General features: G+C 52.4%; 1 protein-coding gene across 2 annotated transcripts in view; it reads right to left on the bottom strand.

The window, feature by feature from the left end:
* Positions 1–26,860, bottom strand: part of KIRREL3 (kirre like nephrin family adhesion molecule 3) — a 452,517-nt gene that overhangs the window by 50,376 nt on the left and 375,281 nt on the right. For both annotated transcript variants that reach the window (XM_081122433.1, XM_081122432.1), the window contains exons 3-4: positions 20,610–20,759; positions 17,217–17,366 (exon numbers count right to left, since the gene is read on the bottom strand). In XM_081122433.1, coding sequence (XP_080978559.1) covers positions 17,217–17,366; positions 20,610–20,759 — 300 coding nt within the window. The remainder of the gene's footprint in view (positions 1–17,216; positions 17,367–20,609; positions 20,760–26,860) is intronic.

Here is a 26,860-nt window from a genome sequence, read left to right as displayed (position 1 = left end):
GCCCCTGGAGGCTGCTAAGCAAGTCCCTGGTCTCTCCAGGCCGGGCACAGCGCCAGGTGTGAGTCGGCGCTCAGTCACCGCTCCTGCTTATTTTACGATGAAGGGTGGTTATAATAAAGGACATTAATCACGGGAACGATGCCTTGCTCCTGGGGGTTTTCCAGCCTAGTTTTGCTGAAGAGCTCAGGGTGCTTCTATTAATTTCAAACAGCCTCCCTGAGCAGCGGGGCAGGTAGGAATATGTGTTCCTACTTCACAGAAAAACAGGCGCTCTGAAAGGTACAATGACTTGCCGAAGGTCTCAGGGCAGGTCAGGGGAGGAACTAGGGCAACGGTGTGCTGTCCACAAGCTCTGCAAACATAACAGAACGTAGCACCCAACGAACCCCTAATTCTAGTGTTAGGCAGTTTCTATGGAGAGAATCCTCCCATTATAGCCAGTGTCAAGCTCCCGGCCTGTCGTCATTGGATGCGGAGTGACAGGCAATCTCTCAGAGGCCCAGACAGCTGCCTCCAGACACCACTGTGCTGGGCGACAGTGCCTAACTCCGTTCCAGAGCTTCACTGTCTATGAAGCACTCAGCGCTCACCTGTTTTCATAGCGACCCGTTTAGATGGAAGCTCTCATGTCCATTTATCACATGAGAACACCGAGCTGTGTGCCCTTGCTGGCAATGCTGCCCCGACCAGGGCCAGAGGGAAGGGGCAGGGAAGGAGAGCCGAGGGCTCTGCCTGGTTTGGTCCTGTAGTAACTGCATCAGTAGGAGCAGGGTCTGGGCTCCATCATGCGTTGCCTGGCTGCTGCTGAGGGTCAAGCTGTCCTTGCTAGCAGGTGCCTTGGTGGTCATTCATCTGTCCCACCAGATTTACGGAGTGCTGCTATCTGTTGGGTCTGGGCTGGGCACTGGGTGAAGAGAGCAAGGAAGCCTGGTGCCTGACCACGGGGGACACAGTCCAGGTCAAGGAGACCCCCACAGAACACAGGCCTGTGTGCTAAGTGCTGCCATGGGTGGTACAGGATGCCACAGGAACCTAGGAGGGGTTCTAAGACAGACTGGGGAGGCTGAGGCCTGGGGGCCCATGCAGCATGCTGGGGGTGGGGGCGAGTGAAAGGAGCCTTGTGTGCAGAGGAAGGTGAGAGAGAATTGTGTGCAAACACTTGAGAGAAGGTGAGCGAGGTGGGAGGGGGCAGGCTGAGCTGAGGCTGGGGTAGGTGGGTCCTAAGTCGGACCTTTCCCACCCGGGGCCTGTTTCTGCATTGGCTCGTCCCCTGCCGTCCCAGCTCTGACATCCCACAGCTCCGTGATTCTGAGCCTGCTCAGTCTCTGAGTTTGCCACTGAGAATCTAGAGTGGCATGAGGCAGCTGCCAGCCTGGACGGAGTCAGATAAAGCCACATTGGAATTCGGGACCTTGGCAAACTGACCTCCTGTTTGCCAGTCTCAAATCTCTGGCTTTGGAGCCCAGCAGAGGCAGAAAAAGTGTCTGCTGCGCCTGCCCTGCCTTCTTCCCCAGGGTGGAGGTGGGCTTGGCAGGCGCCCATACATGGATTCTGACCACGGGACACCGGGGCTGGTGGGAGCTAGCAGGGCAGGCTGGGTGCCAGGGGGAGAGGCAGGGCAGGGCTCGTACATGCAGACGGCTGATGGAGGCGCAGGTGGCAGAGGCCCCACCCTGCTCTGGGTGCCCCATGGGAGCCCTAAGCAGCCATGTAGGAAGCTCACTTCCCTGAAGCCACTGTGCTGGAGAGAGATGCCCTCGGAGCCCGAGCACTCCAGACCCCCTGTTCCCGTCTTCCCAGCCCGGGCACCAGACTTGAGAGTAAAGGACACTGGTCTCTGTTGTACACGTGGCCCTTCCCACCCTCCCCAGAGGCCTGTGGGTAATTGGAGCAGGTGTCAGGCTCAGAGGCAAGTGTTCTCCTGTGTGACAGATGAGGGCAGGAGGCTCAGAGGGTTCAGGGGACTTGCTCAGAGTCTGTTTATTGGGTTCACTGCTTCCCTCTGGGCTGGAGTTGGGCCGGTCCAGCAGCGAGGGCAGAACTGGGGGCCATCAAACCTCAAAACCTCAAGGTGGGAAAAGAAGGAGACCGCAGAGGGGAGTTCAGCTTCTCCCCTGAAATGATGCATCAGTTGAGACCAAAAAGGAGACTGTTGGGGGGAAAATTCGAGTCCCCCCTCATTAATCTTATCTAATTTGATCACAACGCTCCACGGTAAATAGCAGCCTGCCTTTAATAAGCTGGGCTCTGCCCCGACCCCGAGATTGTGCTCCTAATCACAGGTGTGTGTCAGGGAAGACACTGCTAATTGTCTTAAGGCTGCGTCCTACCCTGTGCCAGGTAAGGGATGGCAGTGAGAGATAATTATAATCAGATCTAATTAGCAATTAGAACAGATCCCAACTAGAAACTGTTTGCAGTTAAATATTCCCAGAGAGGTGCTAACAGTCTCCAAGGCACGCTGTGGGCCCCAGACATGGGGAAGGGGTTGGAGAGGAACGGATACCTCACACCTCGTGATTTTCATCCTATGAGCTTCCAGCGAGTAAAGGAGACTCACAGAGAACTCCTGGCTCAGGGATCGGGGGCTGGGTGGGCCCCCGGGTGGGTGGACCTAGGGCAGAGTGAAGGACATCGGGGCACCTGGCTCCTGTGGACAGCACTTTCCTCATAGGCATCTGAGGTCTAGGTCCCTCTTCGGCAGGGCCACCTGCAGTGGGTGCTCAGCAAAGGCCAGTTATTAATGGCTCAGGACTCCGAGGCCTGGAAACTCCTGGATCATTCAAGAAACTACACTTGGCTTAGGCATCATGGGACGTTCGCTGCTAGAATGATTGTTGAGTTGAATGGAATTACAGGCATTGCATAGGGGTCCCCTGGCTAATAGAACTGGGGTGTGTGACTCTCCACCTCACTTTAGTAGCCCCAGCATGTCTGCTTTCCTTTAGTCGCTCGCAGGCGCATCGGCAAACTCTTGCTTGACCTCCCTCCTGTGAACTAGGATCTAACCAACCAACACCTTCCCGCCTGCAGATCTGTGCCCCGTGCACCACATGCTTCTCTTCCTGGGACCATCAGATCAGGTGACGAACTTTTTCAGACACCTACGACGGGTCCCCACTGTTCAACGCCAAGCTCGAACCCTTCAGCATGGCTCCAGGCCCTGTCCCGTGGAGCCCCCCCTGCCCCCCCCTTCCCCATCCACGCCACCATCCCAGCACTGGCTCTTCCTTGAGGAGCCGGGGGAGGTGTTCTTTGAGCTCTCTGTGCCCCTGCTCCTGTTATCATGATTATTTTTTCACCCTCTAGCTACTAAAATCCCACCCATCCTACCAAGGGAAAGTTCAGGAGCCACTTTCCTGGCTTCTCACAATAGAACAGTTCTCTTTACAGTTAGCAGAGAACCAACACACTGCCCACTCATCTCTTAGAAATTCCTCTCATGCTTCAACTTCACCCAGAACTCTGCCAGCCTGCCCTTGGCGACTCCGGGAATGACCGGATGTCGCCAGCCTTCGGCCTTCCTTCACCTCCTCTTCCTGTGCCTGTTTCTAGTTTAACCCAGGTCCTCACTGTGACTCCCTGAAGCAGGTCTACTCCTGGGGTCGGGGGACCAGAAGCAGCAAGCAGACTTCCTTACAGGTGAGTATATCAGGTGGCCGAGGTAAGCAGTGAGTGGGGACAGGTGGGCCACGTCTCACTGACTGGAGCATCCGCTATACAACTGCCGCCAAGCCTGCCAATGGGCCTAAGGTTGCCAGATCTTTGCCAGAGAAGCAAGATATCTGAATTTTTAATACAAAGTCTCCCAGAATCTTAAATGTAGGCAACAAATTAAAAAACAAAACTCTAAAGATACTCTGGGAGCTAATCAGACCTCCTGTATGCCTGATCTGCCTGCCTCTTGCCAGCTGCCACTGTGAACCTGGGTACAGAGATTCCTGTGGCCTCTGCCTGCTCTGGTGGTCACTCATCCTTTGGGGGCCCCCAGGCTGCCCAGCACCGAGCAGGCATTTGTTGGATCAACACATGTATTAGGGAAGGACAGAGTTCCTGACCCCTTGTGTGCAAGGCCTGGGGGGCCATCCTGGGAGAGCTGTCCCCAGCCCCCCAGCCCACTCTCCTGGGAAGATAAGATGGGGGAGCTGCTCCCTCCCGCCGAGGTCAGAGAAGCCAGCTGTCTGGGGGCCCCCCTGGGAGGGACAGCCATTCAGGAGAGCACTGCTCACAGCGAGGGCTGAGGTCTTCCCTCGGGAGTCATTTCCTGCTATGGATGTTTAAGACCAGTGGCTGCAGAATCTCTCTCTTGTTTTTTCCTTTTGATGCTGTGTCTCTACTCAATAAGTAAGTGGGAGATAAAGGACGTGCGAGAAAATAGAATGCTGTCAGAAGGTAAATTGTGGGCTTAAAGGCCCCTGAGAGATGGGCTCAGACTCGGGAATGTTTCCTAGTGAAGCGGGTTTCTCCTCTCAGCCCGGCTCTCGGCTCTACGATCTGCATCTTGGAGAGGTAATCTTTAAAACTGATTTCCCTGGTTGCATTTCATGGGTGTAGAGACTAAACAGGCTGTTGTGTTACGGTAATAACATCAACATTTCACCTACCTTTGCCTTAATTATTTTTCTGTCTTGCCAATGGAACCTGTTTAATAAGATTTATAGGTGGTGGGGAGGTGGGGCGAGCGGGTGTGCGGCTCAGATAATGGGCCAAGCTGATTTCCCCTCGCTGGGTGTCTTGGTATAAAAACATGAACTAAAAGCTTTGCAGCACTTAAGTAATAAGAATGCCAACATTTCACCTGCCTCCCCCTTAATTATTTTCTCCCTCACTCTTGCCACCTGAACCTGTTTAGATAAGATTCCCTCACAGATAAAAACCAAGGGCTCTCTCGTTCTCTTAGGCAGATAAGCTGCTGCTTTTTTGTGATTCTGTGTGAAAGAGGAGCTGTGAATGGCAGAAAGGCCTTCTCTCAGCTCTTCGTGGGGAGGCTCAGAGCCCATGGATCTGTGGCAGACCAAAGGTTCTGGGAAAGGAGGCCCTGGGAGGGGCACCCTGGCCTGGGAGGCAGGTGGGAGCCAAAAGCTGGACTCAGAGGAGGGCCCACTCTCTCTACCTGCCCTCTCTCCCATGTGCTCCTAGACAGGGGTGAGCAGATCTCACTGGATGGGGAGGGGGGATGGAGAAGGTCCTGATCACATATACCATTAGGTAAGCCCTCAAAGGGGTAGAAAAAGCATCCAGGACAGCCCCAGGTTTACTGCTGGGTCACTGGGTAGCCTTGGGGATGTAAACAACCCTTCTGAGCCATAGTTTCTTAAAAATGAAGAGGTTGGTTTAGATTAGTCATTCTTGTACTTTTGGGAGCTTACTGATAGACTCCTTTGAGAATGTGAAGCCTCTCCCCAGACATACACTTCTGCATTCAGAATTTTCCATCTTGGCATCACCCTAACTCTTGTCTTTCTCTCATACCTACTGTCAAACCTCCGTTGCCACCGTCCTGGTCTGTGCCCCTCCCTCTCATCTGTGTTACTGAAAGGGCCTCTTAATAGGACTCCCACCCTTGTCCTCTTCGAGGATGTTTTCAAGCCAGCATCCAGGGAGAGCCATCTAAAATGTGACTCAGGTCACGTCACTCCTCTGTTTAGAACCCTCACCCACTCGGCTTTTTCAGTTCAAGAAAGAATTTTGCCCCAAGATTCACAGCTAACTTCTTTACCTCTTCAAGTTTTTGTTCAAAAGCGAGCTTCTACAGAGAAAATCTGAATAGAGCTACCTCAGGGAAAAAATTGAATTAATAAAATAAAAAATAATCCCACAAAGAAAACTCTAGGCCCAGATGGCTTCACTGATGAGTCCTATCAAATATTTAAAGAGGAAATAATATCATTCCTTCACAAAATCTTCCAGAAGTAAAAGAAGAAGGAACACTTGCTAGCTCACTCTACAAGACCAGTAATACCATGATAGTAAAGCCAGACGAAGATATCACAAGAGAATTACAGATCATTGTCCATCATGAATATTCATAAAAAGTCCCCAACAAAAAATTAGCAAACCAAATTTAGCAACATGAAAAAAAGATTATAGACCATGACCAAATGGTATTTTTCCCAGGAATTCAAGGCTGGTTTCACATTTGAACATCAATCAATGTAATATACCATATTACATAAGAACAAAAACCACACAATCAACTCAATAGATGCAGTAAAAGCATTTCACAAAATTCAATACCATTCATGGTAAAGGCCCTCAAGAAGGTAGAAACAGATGGAAACTTCTTCAACCTGATAAATGGCATCTATGAAAAATTACAGCTAGCGTTATACTTTATGGCCAAAGACTGAATGCTTTCCCTTAAGACTGGGAATAAAGCCAGATGTCTGCTCTCACCATTTTTGTTCAACTCTGTATTGAAAGTTCTAGACAGTCCAATAAGGAAAAAAAAAAGAATCTATTTGAAAAGAAGTAAGGCTATCTTTATTCTAACATAAATGATCCTATATGCAAAAAATCTTAAAGAATTCACCAAAAACTATTAAAATCTAAAAAATGAGTTCAACAAGGTTATAGGATCCAAGATTCATATACAAAAATCATTTATGTTTCTATATATTAGCAATGAACAATCTGAAAATGAAACTAAGGAAACAATCTCTTGCATAATAGCATCAAAAAGAATAAAATACTTAGGAATAAATTTAACAGAAGAAGTACAAGACATACACTGAAAACTAAAAAACGTTGCTGGAAAACAATTAAAGAACTGAATAAATGGAAAGACAGTCCATGTTCATGGATTGGAAGACTCAGTGTTGTCAAGATGGCAATTCTCCTCAAATTGTTCTACAGTTTTAACACAATTCCTATAAAAATCTCACCAATCATGTTCCAGAAATTGACAAGTTGACCCTAAAATTTATATGGAAATACAAGGGACCCCAAATTGCTAAAAGCATTTTGAAAAAGAACAAAATTCAAGGACTTACCTTCTCTGAATTCCAAATTTGCTATTAGGTTATAGTATTTAAGACAGTGTAGTACTGGCAAAAGAGCAGACGTATAGATCAATGCATCATAATTGAAAGTCCAGGAAAAAAAAACCCTTATATTTTTGATAAGTTGAGTTTTGAAAAAGATGCCAAGGCAATCCAGTGGGAAGAGGGATAGAGTTTTTCAATAGATGATGCTGGGACACCTGGAGAGCTGAATGCAAAAATAATGACTTTAGTTTCTGACCTCACACATTACCTGGAGAGCTGAATTCAAAAGTGATGACTTTAGTTTCTGACCTCACACATTACCCAAAAATTAACTTAAAAGGAATTATAGACTAAATATAAGAGCTAAAACTGTAGAACTTGTGGAAGAAAACATAGGAGTAAATCTCTGTGACCTTGGGTTAGACAGAGTTCTTAGACACAGTATCCAAAGAGCAATCCATAAAAGGGAGGAAAGCTGAACTGGATGTGATTAAAATGAAAATCTGTGCTTAGAAGACAGCAGTAAGGAGATGAAGAGATAAGCCACAAACTGAGAGAAAATATTTGCAAATTAAATATCAAATCAAGGACTTGGATCCAGAATATATAAAGAACTCTCACAACGCAATGATAAGACAAATGATCTAATTCAAAAATGGGCAAAAGGTCTGAACACGCGTTTTACCAAAGGAGGTAAAAAAAAGATAATTATCACATCGAAAGATGCTCAGTATCATTAGTCATCAGGGGAATGCAGATTGAATCTCTCATGGACTATGACTTTAAACCTATTAGAAGAGCCACAACAGAAAAGGCCAACCAGGACAAGTATGGATGAGACTGTGGGGACACTGGAACTCTCATTTGTGGTGGGAACGGAATAAAATGATACAGTGGGAAGTCGTTGGGCACTTCCTTAAAACGTTAAACTTGAACTCTCCCCATGACCTAGCCTTTCCATGCCTAGAAATCTACTCATGAGAAATGAAAACACATCCATACACATGTACCTGCATGTGAATGCTCGTAGCAGCATGATCCATAACAGCCCCAAACTGGGGGTAATAATCCGAATGTCCACCAAGTGATGAGAGGAGAGACAGAATGTGGTCTGTCCACACGACAGGTGCTACTCAGCAGTGAAAAGAGATGAACTACCCACAAGTGCTACAACACACGTGAATCTCAGAAACATTATGCTCAGTGAAAGGAGGCAGATATAAGTTCCATGAAGGAAAGAGAGCTTAATCTGTTTTGACCACTGATGTATATTCCCAGGGCCTGGTGCGTGGAAGGTGCATGCATCTATGTTGAAAACGGAATGAATGAAGGGGCCTTGACTGGCAGGTTCCTTCCAGCTCTACAATTTTCTGATTTGGGGGATCTTTTCCAAGGTCAAGTTTTGGTTGTTAGTAGAACCATTGCTCAGGCCAAGTTGGTATTTGGAGCTGGGTCTGGAGGAAACACAGGGCAGTCCCAGGTGCCCAGTGCTCAGAGCCCAAATTTCTCGATCTTGAAGAATCAGAGAGGACTGGTTCTCCCTTCCCTATGCATCCTGCAGCCTCTGGCATCTTTTCTTTCCTTTTTGACCTCAGTTGACCCATCTGTAACTGCATTCCAGTGACTGTGTGTGTGTTTCTCTCTGTGTAGATAGAGGGGAAGCGTGTGGAGGGTAGGAGGGAGTGGTGTGTTTGGGGTGCAGCTGTGTGGTGGCCACACAGCTCTTGGGGGAATGGCTGTGTGGCCACCAGCCTGCTCCCCCCTTTCTTGCTTCCACCACGGAGGCTGCAGTTCCTGGCTCTTTTCAGCTGCTAACACCTTTCTTGACATATTTACATATGGGAAATTCTTCCTTTCTATAAACATTTACAAACACCTTGATAGGTTTGTGAAAATCTGACACTTTTGGAAGCCAGCCACTCCCCTCTTGCACTGCTGCGAGGCTCAGCTATTTATTTTTGTGAGCTGGGGGCAGCCATTGGCTTCTGGGTGCCTATGAATCTCCCACTTAGGAAAACCTCTTCCACATGGACAGAGTCATTTAGTGATGGGGAAGGGACAGCGGGACGTCCCCTGATATGAGACTAGCGGGATGGAAAATAGATGCTGTGGGTCTCAGGGCCCTGGCTCCCAAGGAGCATCTGGGGAGCAGGGGCTGCAGGGAGGGTTTCCTGAGGCCACCTCTCTGACTCTGGGGTCCCTGAGCCAGAGTGAGGGGCTCAGACAGGGCTCCCGGAATTCCTGGGGCTGGAAAGAGACATGCATTGCAGTCCCCATCTGAAAGAGAGGAGCCAGGCTGCAGTGAGTCTGAGCAGAATTCTGGAAAAAAGGAAGGGCAAAAGTTTTGGGGCCAGAAAGAACCGGGTTCAGATTCTCACTCTTTTTCTTGCTGTGTGACCTTGGCAAGTTAGTGGATCTCTCTGTGTGTCATCTTTCTCATCTGTGAAAGGAGACGCGGGTGGGGCCTGCCTGGCAGAGGTGGTGAGCAGGTGCCTAAAGGCATGTGTGTGGGCCACCCAGGCAGTTGGACAGGGCTCCTGAAATGCCTCTCCCTGGCCGCATCTAGACATAGGTCCCGGCCCAGCACAGCAACCATGAACAAAGCTCTGGCCAGTCCCCTCCCGAGGCCGCCATGCATCTTCCTCTGCAGAAACGTGCAGGCCTCCGAGAGCCCAGCGCCTGGCTCTTGGGGTGGCACTGCCCTCTCCACCAGGTGGTGTCCTGCGCTGGCGTGGACAGCTGGTCTCCTGGAGGCCACCCCTGTACACTCTCCAGCTTTCTCCCTTGGGGTGCTCCTGGTATGGGCCTCTGGGAGCCTGCTTCAGGCTCTGTGACTCTTGCTCTAAACTCCCTCCTAAAGCCACCCCTCCCTGCCCCTTGGCTGCTGAGGGAAGGCTTCCGTTTAGCAGCATTTTCCTTTCTCATTTCATGCTGTAATGGAGATTCATTGCTAGTTTTAAATCCATAATTTGCCGTGAAACCCTCGTCTCAGGCCCTGGCTGAGGTCAGAGCGGAGAAGCAGTGAGCTGCTTTTATCCTTGGAGGCCTCCCAGGCCAGCGGCCCCCCGGGCTTCCCCAGGCCTCAGCCTGCCAGCCAGTGTCCTGGGCGCGACATGCACTGTGCCCAGGCGCCTGGAGCCAGGAGAGGGGCAGCTCCACCCTGAGGGACTGACTGGCCCTGGCCTTTCCTCCCTGGACATAAATTCAGCCCTTCTCTCCCCACCTCATTTCCCACCGCGATGGATGCCGCTCCCTCCCCTGACCCTGCACCAGAGGAGTGGACTCTCCTGACATCCCACTGAGGCGGAGATGAAGACAGGGTGGGGGGCGTGGGGCAGGCAGAGAGGCCGTTCCTCTCCATGGCAACATGGCACTTCAGAGGGACAGGAAGACTGGGGTCGGGGGATGATTGTAGCCTGGGAGGGCTCAGAGTGATTCAGCTCTGAGGTCAACACGCCTGGACCCAAGCGCCACAGAGGCTCCATCTCACCCTGTCTCACATCCCCACCTTCCATCAACCACTGCTATTGGCAGCTACGGGGCATGTGGCATTGAACCCACAGTGTGGATCGTACAGAGCAGGTCCCCTGCACCCAGGGACCCTATGCTGTAATTTAGGAGAGAGACTATTAGTCAGCTTAGGGTCACACAGCGACCCTGAGCCATGCTAGCTTGCAGCTTGTCCAGGCAGTAAGCGCAGAGTTAAACTGGCAGGACAGAGAGCAATGTGCTGTGGTCAGGGGGAGGGGGGAGGGGACTGAGCTTCTGGACCAGGGGACACGGGGTGGCCAGGGCCCCCAAGAGGGCAGTGTGGCAGAGGAAGTGGGGAGGAGCTGGCAGCAGGGGTGGAGGTTTGGGGAGGGCACAGGAGCTCAACGGGCTCCTGTCTGGAACTTGGGGAAATGAGCGTGCTTTGTCGGTTCCAATCTCCCATCTCCGGCTTGTTTGCGGCCCTATTTGGGGTGATTGCAGGGTAATGAATGTGGCAGGAAGCAGGCGCAGAGCACAAATGAGATAGGGCACCCAAGACTGGCCTGCCGGCAAAACACGCCTAATGAGGAGATAAGGGAATCAATTCGGCCTGCCTCCCAGGCCCTGAGCCGGAGGGGCTGGAGGGAGCGTGCTGGAAGGAGTAGCTCCCCTAGGGCACGGAGCCTGACCCCCCCAAGAAGGAGGATTGCTCAGTGGTGTCTCCTGACACTGCAGGAATCACAGTAACACCCACAACAAGTGTGATGATAACTGTCGATGCTGACATGCGGCTGCATGAGGTGCTTTACAGATATTATTTCATTACGCTCTCTCTATGACCCTAAGAGGACAGGGTTATCCTGACTATGCCCCCATTTTACACATGAGGAAATTGAGGCATGTGAATAACTTGCCCAAGGTCACACTGGGCAATTGACACAGCTAGGGCAGTCTGGCTTCGAGTCTGGGCTCATAACTGTGGAGCCATGCCACCTCTCTAAACATGACACAACATACAACACGCTCTCACGTGTATTTGGGGCTTACTCTCTGCCAGGCACTGCTCCCTGCGGTGAGTTCAGTGTAGACTCCCCAGAGTCTGCCCTCAAGCCCTTTCACTATACTGATCAGATGAACATTTACTGAGCACCTAGTAGATGCTCACAGGCTGTGCTTGGCGTGAGGATGCACAATGCCCCCCCCCCCCCCCCCGAGACCGGGGTTGGAGCCAGACATGTGGGCAGTTACTTTCAATATAATTGGATTGAGTGTTGTGATGGAGATGTGTATGAAAGGCTAAGGGAGCACAGAGGGGGACAGTCAGGCCATGTGAGGCTCAGGAGGGCTTCCTGGAGGAAGCGATGTCCAAGGTGAATCCTGACAGGTGAGCATAAGTTAGCCAAGGGAAGAACAGTGGGAAGGGCATTCTAGGCAGAAACACACAATTATGAAGGCACAGAGGTGTGGGGAGTGGAGGGAGCTGCAAGCTGGTTGTTGTCTTTGGAGCAAGAGGGTGGCAGAGCTGGGGCTGGAAAGGAAGCAGAGGGCAGGCTTCAGAGGGCCTCATGTGCCACGAAGGGAGCCTGGGCTTTGTTCTGTGGAAGTGCTTTCTCCATCCCAAAGACCCACTGACACTGACAGGGTGACTGGCTGGGTTTCTCGCCACGAGCTTCTAGAACAGTTTAAGAAGCCAGTGCTCCTGGGTTCAGTGTCAGCGCCACCTTCCCTTGCTGCATGACCCGAGCTATTTGCTGCCTCTCTCTGGACCGACCTCCCCAGATGAGGGGGCTGGTAGTCGGGGGTGCGGCCCTTGCTGTGGACTCAGGAGATCTCTGCCTGCAGTTCTTTGGGGGGGGGGGGGGAGCTGCAGAGGGAGCTCGTGGTTTGGAAAAAGGCACAAGTAAGGACACGGTTGGGCCTTATCTGTTGCCCCTCTTAGTATTTGGGGCCTGACATCAGTTCCAAGGCGCCCTCTTCATTGGAATGGACTGAGTCTCCATGTTAAATAATTCATGTTGGTTTAGGAAGCTTTGTTTCTGATGGGAGCTACAAGATAGCGGAGTTAATATTAGAATGGGCCAGGAAGAAGAGGGGAGGGGAAGGAAGACTGGGAAAATACCTTTGTAAATAATTAATCTCACACCCACCACCCTCCCCCGCCTGCTTCCAGTGCCCCTTACCCCGCTCTTCTTTCTTTCTCATAGTGTTTATTCTGGCTGACACCGACATAACTAGGCAGTTTACCTGTTAATCTGTTTGTTATTTATGACTGTCTGTTTCCTTGCTAGCACGCATGCTACCGCAGGGCAGGGGCTGGTTTTCTCCGAGTTTATGGATGAATCTCAAGCATCTAGATCAGTGCTTGGCACATAAAAGATGCTCAGTAAATGTTTGTTGATCAAATCCTTGGCACCCATTTCCTGCCTGCTCTGGGCCCCTCAACTCTTTGCTTCCCAAGTTTTCAGGCCCTTAGGAAGATCAAGTGCAATATCCCCTTCAGCTCTGGCCCTGGAACCGTTTAGATATTTTCAACCCTGGTGTTGGTTCTTGCAGGGGTGTGTGTATGTGTGTGTGTGTGTATGTAGTAGGAGTAGTTTGATGTACACAATAATTCTAGAAGATTGGTATTTTTATTATTCCTATTTTATAGTAAGAACCAGAAACTTCTTTCTTTCTTTCTTTCTTTCTTTCTTTCTTTCTTTCTTTCTTTCTTTCTTTCTTTCTTTCTTTCTTTCTTTCTTTCTTTCTTTCTTTCTTTCTTTCTTTCTTTCTTTCTTTCTTTTCTTCCTTCCTTCCTTCCTTCCTTCCTTCCTTCCTTCCTTCCTTCCTTCCTTCCTTCCTTCCTTCCTTCCTTCCTCCCTCCCTCCCTCCCTCCCTCCCTCCCTCCTTCCTTCCTTCCTTCCTTTCTCTCTTTCTTTCACTCATTTATTAAAAATCCTAAAATATTATTGAGTACCTACTTTGTACTAAGTGCTGGTTAAAGAGAACTGAACCAGAGACCCAGTGCCAGTCCTGAGGACCTGCCAAGGTCACACAACGAGTGAGCTGCTTGCAGGCACTCCTCCGCCTCCCAGCCAGGGCCCTTCCTCCTGCACCCCAGCTCTGCACAGGTGCATCGGGGTCTCCTGATGGTCAACTAAGCTGTGTCTCTGCAGAGATGGCTTGGGATGGGTGGAGGCTGGATGCAGAGGAGGCCTCTGGGTTAAGGTGCAGAGCCAATTGCAGGATCCCAGGGCTGGACAGGATTTGAGAGGTCCCATCTCTAGCCTCACAGTGGAATGCTGTCTAAACGCCCCAAACAGTTACCCTTCTTTGCCTTGGCCACCACACAAATCCCAGGTCCAGTGCAGGTTAGAGCATTTTCCTAAAATAGTTGGTGCGGCTTTTGGGTCCTGATGGTGGATATCATGTGTTTTGGGAGCTAGACAGTTCTTAGAGACTATATTATTGAGGAAACTGAGCCCCTGAGAGACTGCGTAACAGGGTCAAGATCACACAGCTGGTTAATGGCAGGACCAGGGCTGTTGCCTCCAAGTCTGCTGCTCTTTCCATGAGACCATGATTTTCATATGTTCTGGGGTGGGGGGGAGACGCATGTCTCAGCCTGGCTTGAGTCAGAGCATGGCCCCTGCCTGGGTCACAGAGGGGATACAGCCTGCCTCTTGACTTGGCTCAGCCTCCCAAGCACAGCCCTTGCCTCCTCTTCCCCTCCTTGTTCTCCAGCTCCCTCCTTCCCTCCCTCTCTCAGCCTCCTAGGGTAGCAATTGCTCAGCTCAAAGTTGCTCCTTGCCTGATTGCATCTGAGAGCTGGAAACACAAGGCTAATTAATATGTCTGACTCTGGGCTTGGCTGCTGGGCCCTAGCCCCATGCCCTCCCCGGAGCCTGGAGGCTCTGTGAGCTGGCCTCCGGCTTCTCCAAGCATGCGGCAGATGCATATTTTCACAATGCACATCTGTTGGCTATATAGTATCTCGTGTTTACCCTCCTCGCTTGGTGCTTTGATGGAAGACCCCTGGGGGTCCCCTCTGTTCCAGCCAAAGTGTTTGCTTTGCAGTTTTGCCAGAATACCATCTGATTCTGCTCTCACATCTTCCGCAGGTTCTAATCAGGCTCTTACTTTATTTAATTAAAAATCGATCTCAGGCAAATACCGACTAAATTAGGAAGCTCTCTCATTCCTGGAACACAGGAAAGGCTGCCACCCTCTCCCCCTTGGGGAACTGGCTGGGACATTTTCCCAGGCTGAGATGTCACAGCCGAGCAGATGGGGTCTTGGTTGGGAAGCTGGCTGGGCAGGGTAGAAACACCCCTCTCCCCTCTGCTGGAGCAGCTGCTCTGTCTATCCGCCACCGTGAACAGACAGGGCTCCCTTTCCAGAAGGCTGGGTGAGCTTCTGCATGCAGGGCCTCCCTCCAGGGCAGTAGGTGGGGCTGTACACGGCAGAGAAACAGCCAGGCTGGGCACCTCAGGCAGAGCCCCACAGGTGAGCCAAAAGGTGGGGATCTGCAGGACCAAATGAGGGGTGGGAACCTGCAGGACCAGCTCAGGAGTGGAGGCCTGGCGTGGCCCTGAGGAGTCAGGGAGGACTGTAGGCAGAGCCTGGGGAAGTTGTTTCATGCCCGGGGTTAGTTTGTTTAGGAGGAATTATTTCTAGGGAGCCTGCATGAAAGGTCGCTGCTCGAGCTCCCTTTCCGGCTCTCAGGAGTTTTACCCAGGCCATCCTGCTGGGCCCCCTGGAGACTCCTTCTGCCTCTTCAACCGACCCCTATACTTGAACAAAACATCTTCCCCATGCAATCCAGCTCTGTGCTCAAAGGCAGTGTCAGGCTGTGCCACTGGAGAGAGAGAAGGGGGAGCGAAGGCCATTCAGATGTGACCTAAGACAAAGTCAAGTCTGTTTAGATCAGACCCCGACACCCTGCTCTCAGAAGCCTAGCTCTTAAGCAGCCAGACAAAGGAGATTTTACTGGCCTTTAGGGGCATGGAGATCAGGCAGAGAGCTTAGGCTTGGAGTTGGAAAATCTGGGTCTAGTCTGAGTATAATTAAGCTGTGTGACCTCCTGTCAGTGCCTTTGCCTCTCTGAGTCTTGAGTTCCTGACCTGTGAAACAACTGGAATAATTGGGACTTTGCTATCTAACTGTGATAGTAGAAGGAAAGGAATCTGTAAATCGCTGGGTAAGACTGGGGGAAGCTCTGACACCGGGGCAACGATTAAGGATGAGATCATCTCCATCTATTTTGGGTCCTGCACGAAGCGTGCGTGGGCAGTGCCCAGGTTCTTCTCATCTTAGCATCCCCCGGTCCCCCCTGGCGGGGATCAGGGAAGCAGAAGGCAGATGCTTCTGAGGATAGGGCTGACTAACCCCTGACGATGAAGATCCTACAAGTTCTCTTAGCAAATCTGTTCTGACATTTTGTAATCCCCTCCAAACCAGAAACTGTATTAGGCACTAAATCTTCATTTTCTCTTCCCTCAGCCCCCATACCTATTCCCACATTAGTCCCCAGCTCAGGAGAGATGGAGATGGCCGCCTCGCCCTTCAGTGTCCCCAAGGACTTTCCTAAAGGCCCACTTCCTACCCACGCTCCCAGCTTATTTTACCGTCCGACCGGCTTGCTTCCCTCATTCCTTTCATCGCAGGCCAGAGGGGACTCAGGTGGCCGGAGGTTCTGAGCTTGGCCCCAGCTCCTCCTGCTCTCAAGCAGCCGGGCCCTGAGCTTGCTAAGTGGTCCTCGGGGCCCGTCTGCTGCCTGCCTGGGCTAATCCGCCTGCGTGCAGGCCGTGTAGATCTGAAGATAACCTGACACACTCGTAAATATTTCATCTCGGGCTCCCGTGCGCCTTATCTACCAGGTGATGGGCAGCACCCTGGCGCTGACCCCGCTGTCAGAGCCTCTCTGCAGCTGCTGAGAGGTGGGCAGGGCAGAGCCCAGACTCCCCTCTTCTGACTGCTGAGCCCCACCCCCAGGCAGCCTGCATCCTCAGTAACATCCTGCTGAAGGAAGGAGTTGACAGGGAGAGGCAATTTAAAAGGTAGTGAGCCCATTCCCTGTCTCAGGCAGGTCTGCCGAGTGTGTGTGTGTGGGGGGGGGGGGGACACACCTGTTCAGGCAGGATGTCCCAGGGACACTGGGCTCCTGGGAAGCTGGGATGAAGAGACCCCAAGAGCAAAAGTATGATTTGGACTAAGAGCCTGAAATGAGTTTCCCCAGGCAGGGTGTGGGCAGCCCAGGGTTCTCCGGAGCAGGGAAGTGGGGAAGGAACAGGGGCGGTCGTGGTCCTATGGATGCTGGAAACACACGGACAATCAAGTTCTGGGTGGATTCTGACAGGGAAGTGGCTACCTGGGGCTGTTAGCACCCCGAGGGAGGTCAGTCCAGAAAGAAGCAACTCAAACCTGTGTCACAGTCTTCTCTGTCTCTCCATCACCTGGCACAGGTGAAGAACACGTTCTCTGATCGAGTAAGTGACAATCCAGCTTATTTGCTCCCTAAGCTGGACTTGAACACACTGGGGTTGGACAAGGCCACAGGTATTGGCTTTGGCCTTCTCATCTCCAGGGCGGGAATTTCACTTTCCCCCTTTCGGTGGGTGGGGAGGGAGTTACTGACACAGCGGGACCATGACAGGACATTGTCCCTGGGGGACAATGCTGGGGGCTTTGCCCAGGGGGAGGCCCCTGACAGAACCCTTCTGGAACCGAGCCCGAGGTGTTTCCCGTAGGGTCCTTGCCCTGCGTGTGGACAGTTCTTACCCAGGACGGTGAGGCGTGCGGGGCGGGACCGGATGGCGGCCTGGATGGCCTGGCACTCATATACGGCATCGTCCTGCAGCTCTGCCCGCAGGATCTTCAGGTGATGCTCTCCCGACAGGTGGTTCCCTACCACCAGGTACTGTGGGTAACCTGTGGGGACAGCAGGTACATCAGGGGGGCTGGTCCAGGGGGGAGGTGACATTCATGATAAATGGGACAGCGGCGCACATCTGAGCGGGGGCTGCTCAGTCTTAGAGGCCCAGGGCCCTGATGTCAGCGTAAGGAGCACAGAGGTGAGAGTTCCCCCAGGGCGCTGGGGCAGGGTGCTGTTGATTTTAAGTTTAGGAATGTTGGGGAAGCTATTGCAGAGAGGGGAGGAGAGGACAGGAGGGAGACGCTAAGTGTGGACAGACACAGTGGGCTCATTACTCGGGAGAGTGCTGCGCTCAGCAGCCTGGGTGACAAGTGGACATGTGTGTTGATAGGACAGAGTGACAGAGAGGCCCAGGCCTAGACCCCCACACAGACAGGCAGAGTAAGAGAGCGAGAGAAGGGATAAAACAGAGGGAAGGGAAAACGATTTGGGGAAGGGTTAAGAGTGACTTTGGAGAAAAGTTTTGTTTCATGGGCACCTAGCCCATCCTACCAGTGCCCAGGAGCCTCTGGTCACTTTGGACCATAGCGGCTCTTCTCTCGTCACTCCTGCTACCCAACCCCAAACCGCAGGGTCTGATTAGGAACTTGTGAGGCGCTCAGGACACTGAGGAGTTTGGGGCCCCTTGTACCACTGGAGATGAAGGATGGATAAGTAAAGCTTGAGCCTGATAGATCATTAATTGGCTTTCCTGTAGCTGTGCGGATGGACTAAATGCCAACGTAAGTCCTAGTGGCCAGGGTGGGCGGATCCTCTCCTTCCTGGGTCTTGGGCTCCCAAACCCCTTAGTTTCTCTGAGCAGGACCTGTTTCCACCCATCCCCTGACCTGCACTCTGCCCTCTGTCCCACCAGTCTCTCACCGGGCACCCCCCATCCTAGTTCCCTTCTCTCCCCAAAGGCCTGCTACCTTTGGGCAGCTCCAAACTGCTCCTCTTTTGGAAGGACCTTCACCAGGGCAGAGTGACTTCTCAGAAAGGTGACATAGGAGTGGGGATTGAGCACATTTGGCTTTTAAAAGAGAAGACTCGGGCTTAAGCAAGTGAGAGACATACACAGAGACAGACAGTGGGACATGCAATAAACAGCTCTCTCTCTTCAAATATTTCAGTCTCTTAGAGTGGGTTAGGTGTGTTTTTGTGCCTCCCAAGGATCGCATTAGCGCTAATGGGCAGAATGAACTTGGGGGAATTCTGTTAGAATTTTGTGAACAATTCACTGTCCAACAGGGATCTGGGCTGTCAGAGATGGTAGTGAGATCTCCGTCACTGGCTGTATTCAAGCAGAGGTTGTATGGTCATCTGTCAGGCACACTGCAGAGGAGAATTCTACCCTGATGAAAACACTGGAGCTCTAAGGCCCCTTCCATCTCCATAAGCTAAAGGTGTTTCAGAGGCGGGGCAGGGCTCCCTGGGGGGTGGTGGGGCTGTACAGGGCCACCCACTCCTGGTCCCTGAAGGTGGCTGTAATCCTTTGCCGGACTTCCCAGTATGCTTTGTGGGAGATCCTTGTGGGCCGAGCCCTTGAGGCTCATGTCTTCATGGCTAGCACTGTCCCCACCATGCAATCAAATGTCCCTGCTCCCCACAGCTGTCAGGCCTGGCCAGAGAGGCTCACAGGGCAATCAGCTCTGGCCTGCCTGCCCTCGCTGCCCTCTGCTGGGCTGGGGGAAGCCCAGGTGAGTTAAGCTGGCTCCCCCTGGGGTCAGGGCTGGAAATGGCTTTTAGCCCAGCCTCTCCCTGCAGCCGCTGCCTTCCTTGCATCTGGCTGACCACGCCAGCCCCTCTGCCCAGCCCCTGGATCCCGCTGTCCTGTGATTAGCCCCCTGCTCTCCCGCAGGCACCTTGGCTGGAGCTTGTGTTTTTGTTGTCTTGCAAGCAAGCGTTCAGCAGCGATTTGGGCTCTCAGGAGCTGCTGAAAACATCCGTGATGGGTTTGTTTGTATTTGCCTAATTAGGTGCAGAGCTGCGCTGCTATCCCAAGGACTGGCAGCATCTTCCGAAAACATCAGTCCGGAAGCACAGATTCTGAGGGAGCTCCAGCTCCTCCGCAGCATCATTACTCTCTCTCGCTATTCTCAGGGGAGGCAAAATTACTGGGAGTCTGGGGCCTACGGTCAGGTTGCCTGGGTTCAAAGGTCAGCTCTAACACTTCCTCTATGTGTTGTCTTGGGCTAGTTGCTTTTGCCTCTTTGTGCTTCTGTTATCAGTGAAGTGGGAACGACCCTAGGACCTCGTAGAGTCCTGGTGGAGGTTAGACAGGGTGGGCCAAGGCAGCAATGCTTCAGTATCCATACTGGGCAAGACAACTCACATTTAAAAAATTAATTCCCCAACCATCATGCTGCAGAGTGCTCTTCGATTTTTCCTTTCCTGGAGCTGTCCACCGCAAGAGAGGCAAGGCCACTTCTCAGCTGAACGCACAGTTGTCTCTCCTCCACCCTCAGCCACTCCCCAGTTGCAGGGACACCCAGATCCCTGTCCTGGATTTTACAGTTTCTGCTAAGCCCAGCAATAGTCACATGCCCCCCCCCAGGGGGGGGAGAATAACAGTGGATGGGGGTGACTAGGAGGGTGGTCCCACTCTTCTTCCTCCCAGAGGAGAGGATGGGTTGGAAGAACATCTCTATGGGCTTAAGGGTTGACATTCACAACAGCTAACAGATGACAGGGCATGGCACCGACCAGGGGGCTTGGATGCCAGCCATGGACGGCCTCAGGGGCCCATCAGTGCATCTTTGATGAATATGAGGGTGGGTGGGCTGAACCAGGGTTGGACTTTATTTCATACACTTTTTTTTCTTTTCTTCCCATCACATGGTGACCCCTAAAGTCACCAGGCCTCTTTGTGATCTTTCAATCCATTTGGCTCCCTTTGAAGGATGGGAGCTGGGAAGAAGCAGGCTGTGACATAAGTGGGGAATGATTTTGGACCGAGACACAAGAACGCTTTACCTCTGGAAATCGGACTTTGACATGAGTGATGTTTGATTTAGCATCGACCCTCCAAGGCAATGTCGTGCTGGGTTTGGACCCATCACCAGATGGAAGGGTTGATGCTAGTTCACTACCAGTTGTCAGAGGTCCTAGGAGCCCTTGGGATCCTGGGCCCGGGCCTGGCCTAGCCTGACTCTGCTGTGGACCTGCGCTGGCAGCTGGAGCTGGGATTCCCTGGGAGGTGGGGGGGTGGGTAAGGCTGGGACGGGTTCCAGGCCCTCCCAGGGAGGTCTGGGGTTACTCACTTGAGAGGTCCCTGCCCACGCCCAGAGCCAAGCCGTCTTTGATCCACAGAACGAAGCCATCATACTCTGGGATGGCACAAAGCAGCGTCACCGGCTGCCCCGATACCACGGCCTGGTCCTGGGGTTGCTGGCTGAAGGAGTACACTTGGCCTAGGAAGGAGACAAGACAGCGGTCGGTCAGTTACTTCAAGGAGCAACCTGGTGGGCTTCTCATCAAGTTATGGATGCAGAGCCCAGGCTGGCCCAGGGCACAAGGTTCCCTGTCCCTGTCCCGGGCCCTACACCAGAGCACTGCCCCTCCTGCCCTGGGGCCCAGCAGTGGCTTCCTCACTGCCCCCAGCTTTTCTGCTTTCAGGAGCTGGATCCCCGCTGCAGCCTCATCAATCCCTAACCTACCTACACTCACGCTGTGGTCCAGACATCCTCCCCCAACAGGCCATGCCCAAGGTCACACAGCTAATGAGTGGTGGAGCAGGGCTTTGACCTGGGGCCCACTGACTTCCAAGCCCCGCTTTTCCACACCCCCCTCTGCAGCTACAGACAACCCAGGGAAACTGGACCAGGCGGCAGGCTGCTGCCACGGGCTCTCCTCCCCCCTGGAAGAGTCAGGATGGCCCCAGAGGTCCGGGACACAAAGGCCCAGGCTCAGACCACAGGCAGGGCCGAGCTCTCAGCAGGGAGTGATGGGTGTGTGGCTCCGAGGGGAGCAGGGCGGTGGCAGGCTGCGGAGCAGAGCCCCCAGGAGGAGAGACAGAGTCCACACGCGACAGTCTGTGCCAGGCGGCAGGTAGCTGAGTCTACACCCTGATGAGATCTTGGCTGGGTCTCTGAGGAGTCTCATTAACAATCAAATTGGCACTGAATTGTGGGAGGAACACTTTTTATTCTGATTCCAGCTTTACAAATTAGATTTCATAGGACATTTTAATCAGCTACGTGTGGTGGGTAATTTTTTTCTCCCCGTCTCTTCAGGTTCTCTGTTGTAATTAGACTGTTTCTGGCACCAAAACAAGAGGGGAAAGGAGGGAAGAGACAGCGAGGAGAACAGAGATGGGAGAAAGAGCCTGAGGACAAGGGGGGACAGCCGCAAGCGCTGCCCCAGAGAGTGTTATCAGAGACAATCATCAGGCGGTCAGCAGGAAGCCGAGGGAGTGATGCTGGGATGGCCCTGAACAAAACAGTGCCCCAGACCTCAGAAATGTCCATGGATGGGGACCCCTGAAGTGGTAGCTGTTCCGTCGGTCCCCCACTCCCAGTCCAGCTTCCTCTTGGTGCTGGTGACGTAACTAGAAAGCTGGGAGCAGGAAGCATCCTGAGGCGAGTTGGAGGGGCTGGGGTGGGGGTGCAGGGTGAGTCCTGAACTGGAGATACCTCAGTGTGGCCATGGCGGTGCCCCGAGGGAGAAGAGGCTGTCGCCATGGAAACCAGCTCTGGCGGCAGGCAGGCTGGGAGGAGTGACGTGTGGAAGCAGGCCCTGGAGGTGGGCACCGAGTAGTCACTATTTCACTCTGGAGGGCGTCTCAGAGCCAGGAGTTGGAGCAGGCAGAAGAGCCCCTCACATAAGACCTGGGGCCTAAAGACAGGAGCCTGAAGGGGAGGGGAGAGCAGGAGGGGCCCAGCTGGAGGACAGGCCCCAGATCCCCCAGCCTCGAGGGCTTCAGAGCAAAGCCTGGTTCTCACTCTGTCTGTTTGGATCCCCCCAGCTTTTCTATGGAAAGGCTGTTTTTTGGGGGGGGCGGGGGGGGGGGAGATAGACACACAGGATAGTCTCAGAAAACCACCCAAAGAGAGAATTTGCACACTACTTTGGGGGAGGGAATGGTTAGTACTTTAACTGACATTTTCTTTTTCAGCCTAATTTTAATTTTTACACATTAAATACAAGACACTAAAAATACTTTTTTACTTTCTTTTAAATCAATGGGATGCTTTTCCCAACAGAATCATAAGCCCAGTGTCTCTTTCTAGAGTGGATAAAGGTTGAGGTGCTGTGGATGGAGAGGAGGGGAGGGGTGGGCCCACTTCCTTTCACCCAGGAGGACAGACCTCAAGGCCTCTCCTTCCAGCTCAGGACACAGGAGGCATGAAGCGAGAGATAAAGGGGGAGGGGCCAGAGCCTGGAGGAGGTGGGCTCTACAGGACAATAACCGAGTTATTCATGAAAGCCTGCTTTATGCCAGGCCTTTGAATTTGACCACGGTGCCAGTTAACATTATTACCCACAGCTTACAGATGAACTGAGGCTCCTAGAAATGAAGTGACATGACCAAGGTGGACCCAGGTGTAATTCAGGGTCACACTGTGGGTCCAGGTGTAATTCAAGGTCATACTGGATCCAGTTGTAATTCAAGGTCATGTAGTAGGCCCTGGTGTAATTCAAGGTCATATAGTGGACCCAAGTGTAATTTAAAATCACATAGTAAACCCAAGTGTAATTTAAGATCACACTGGGTCCAGGTGTAATTCAGGCTCATACAGTGGACCTACGTGTAACTCAAGATTATGCAGTGGACCCAGGTGTAACCCAAGGTCACATAGTGGGCCCAGGTGTAACTCAAGGTCATGAAGTGGGCCCAGGTGTAACTCAAGGTCAAACAGTGGACCCAAGTGTAATTCAAATCCAAGTGTCTTCAGTTGCAAACCCTGTTTTCTTGCCATTATCCCATGCTAGCTATTGAATTAAGGGCCTGAAATCCAATTTTGATTCTCAAACAAGTACTCATCCCACAAAGCAGGCAGCTCCTCAGAGCATCTAAAGAGAGGCAGAGAATCTTTGGTGTGAAAAGCATTTCTCGGCTCTCCCCTAAATTTACATGGCCTCCTCCCAACACCCCTGGTCTACACCACCAGTTAGGGTTCAGAGTGGGGCCCTGTACTGGCCACCGTGGGGGGGGGATGAAAGAAAGCCAGAGGGACAGGCAGGGTGGAAGATGGGCCTTCTCTCCGTTGTCTGTTTCTCTGAGACATCTGCGGAGAGATAGACTTGGAAACGCTTCAACCCCAATGTGACCATTGGTAGCCATCGGCAACTTGGTTCTGACACACAGGTGGGGAGACGCTTGCCGGCATCATGAACATTCTAGAAATTGCACTGGATTTTTGTTTGGGCTTACACAGGAGAGCCCCACTACTCTTCTTGTGTGAAGGGCTGCTTGGGGAGCAATTCTCCCATCTGAGTTCCTTGCCTGTGATTCCCTCGGCCTCACACATCTCTCCCAGGAGACACAATCTGCCAAGGTTGTCCTGGACAACGGGGGTCGTTAATGAAGAGCAATGGGGGTGGCCGAGGCAGGGTGACTCCAAAGTCACCATAAATCCTTTGCCTACTGATTTTCGGCCTGTGGCCCAGCCAGAGCCTGCGCTGTGCTCATTAGTGACAGAGAGGTAACCTTCCATCCATCCCGCCAAGTCCTGGATGCCAAAGAGACACTGATAAGTGCTGCAGGAGACACTGGCGCGGCGGCGAGGGAAGGAGCCCATCCGTCCCCGCCTCTGCGGTCACCCTGGAGCCCGACCCACGGGAAGGGCAGAACAGCGTGGGCTGCTGTGCTGCTGGTGGGGAGGCCAGGATGCCAGACAGCGAGTGTCTCGGGCCTGCTGCTGGCTGGCCACGGGCCCAGGCTATGCCCTTTCTTCCTTGAGTGTCAGGCTCTTGTGCATATGTGCTCACCCACCCATTGCTGGGGGAGGGTAGGAGCAATGAGGGAAAGTGGTGCTGAGGAGCAGTGATAGAACCACGGAACAGAGCGATGTCATTGTCATCCCGAGAGGTGGCCGCAGGCATCCGCTGTGGGCAGACAGAGCCCTCTCAGAGTGCGTCAGCTTGGGGGCCACTGGGATGGGCTGGAGGCAGGGCATGGGCTCTGACCCCATGATGTTGAGCTGTGTCCTCACAGTGAGCGCCCTGGTGCTGCTTCTGCCCGTGGGCCTGGCTCTAAGATTCAGAGTCCGCATCTGCAAAGGGTGGGATTTAGACCCGTAGTCAAACCCGGTAGGTCTCCCCCTTCCAGCCCTAGGGATCTGTGTTCGGATTTATCCAAACTCTAAGGCTGAAAGAATAAATCCGAGGTACAGGGAAGTAAAATCACATCTCCCATAGGCACTGGTCTGCTCAAGGAATCAGAAGGTCTCGTGCAATTCAATGGTCTCCAGGTGTCCGTGAAGGAGAATGCAGCTGTGTCCCACTGACAGGTACAAAGGCAGGCTTGGGACCCAGGGGACACTGTGTGGTTAAGGAGGCTGCCCTTGAAACATGAGGCACTTTTGTGTCCCTCGCTAGCCCTGCATTGGCGACTACCATCTAGACCTGGCATTTATAGAGGAATCTCCTCCTGGCTGCTGGAGTCGTTTCTAATTAGAAATAGATCATCTTGGTGCCATGTCCTGAATTTGTCTCCTCTTGGAGCCCAAATACCATCAACCCAATTATCTCTGTTAATGGAGAGGAACAAGGGTGTGAATAATCCAAGATGATGGACGTCCTAAAATAATGAATAATTTTAAGTAACATTTATTTTCAACTTTGGAACACATTTGGATATTCATGCCTGAGTATGGATGTGTTGATGTTCTGGGATTTTTCAATACTTAAAGAAAGAGTGTTAGTGATGGAGCCCCCTCCTGCCTCCTGCTCAGCCAGTGGGGCACATCCCCGCTGGTACTGGCCCACAGCTGGCGTCGGGCCACCCTCCCCCCTCCCTGGCTCGCTGTCTATGGCTCACACCTTCCCTAGGAGGGGATGGGGGTATTAGCTAATTTTGCCTTGAAAGGACTTTCATTCCCTTTGGGCCTCATGCAAATAAGAGCAAAATAAGAAACTGTGAAATGTTAACCGAGGACTTCATTAAGCAATCTTGGCGATAGCATTTTCCAGGAATGGGGACAATTTGCCAACAGATAATTGAGAGCGGACTATATATGTACTCTAATTAAAAAAGTGATTCTTCTCACTGCCCTGGGATTCTGGCTCGGCCTTGTCTCCTGGCTGCTTGGGGATATTAACCACAACTAGCTCTTGCATACGCTTTATACTTCACTGAGCAGTTTACATGTGTTATCTTACCCTACCCTCACGACACCCAGTGGAGAAGGTTCTGTCATCAGCCCTGATGGAGAGGCCCGAGTCCAGGTCCCACTGTAAGTGTGTCCTTCCCAGACCTCTTCTGCCTCACCTGGTCTCTCTGTCACCACCTAACGGTGGCCCTGGCAAAGGCTCAGAGTATATGCATCAACTCCCAGAATGGAGCAGCAAAGAAAACAAAACTAACTTGTACAGTTACCCCAGTCTTTTTTGATTGTTTGAAGTGGAAAAATTGGTAAAGAAGAGATTTTATGCTGGAGGTGCCTGGAGAAGAAGGAGAGGGAGCATGCCTACTGCTGGGGGTGCCAGGATGGGCTAAGGGGTTTCCTTGCCTTCCTGGAGGCTGGGGCTGGGTCACCGAGCCCAGGCATCACAGGAGATGAGCTGGCAGGCACAGAGCTCCATGGAAGGAGAAGTAGCCCCGACCCCAGGCTCTGTTTTCACATCAACAACCCTGAGAGACAGAGAGTCCCTCTCACTTTATGGATTAGGAAGCTCAGGTAGGCTATGGAACCCATCCAAGTCCCAGTGCATGCTGGAGGCTGGCGGTTGAGGCATCCGGCTCCAGGTCCGGGCCTTGCCTTACTCGACAGTGCTGGTAAGACGGAGGGTGGGTGAGCTCTGTGGCTCCCTCTTCAGAAAACATGCTGATGATGTGTCCTATGATTGTCCCAAGCTGTGTCCCAGTAACAGACAGAGCGCTGACAGGAAATCCTTCGTGCCCCTGGGCAGAGGCCCTGCTCACCTGCAGACCACAATCAACCGGGGAAAACTCTGGTTGTCCCAGGCACCCGGGGCCAAGATCAGCTCCGGGAACAACAATTCAGGGCAAAAGCTGCCCAGACACAGGCAGGGTTATGGCCGTTTTTGAATCCTACCTGTCGCATCTCCCTTCAGGGGCCCTTTGCAGTGTTCTCAGCTTGGTTCTGGGCTGGGTGAGTGATTGCCATGGGCCTTTGCAGCAGTCACCATGGTGCCAGGCCTCTTCTCTGAGGTGGGACGACTTAGGAGGACACGCTGTGCCCGGCTAGGCCCTCTGCTGGGCACAGGATCAGGGGGCAGCAAATGGGGGTCTTCTTGGGAGATGAGGCCCACTCCTGCCTGCCCCCAGGACATATCTGTTTTCCAGCGCGGGGTGCCTCCGGCTGTGCCACGGCTCCTCTGACAGGAG

Source organism: Miniopterus schreibersii, assembly GCF_964146895.1.
Source record: "Miniopterus schreibersii genome assembly, chromosome: 20".
Lineage (NCBI taxonomy): Eukaryota > Metazoa > Chordata > Mammalia > Chiroptera > Miniopteridae > Miniopterus > Miniopterus schreibersii.
This window is presented reverse-complemented; position numbering and strand designations above follow the sequence as displayed.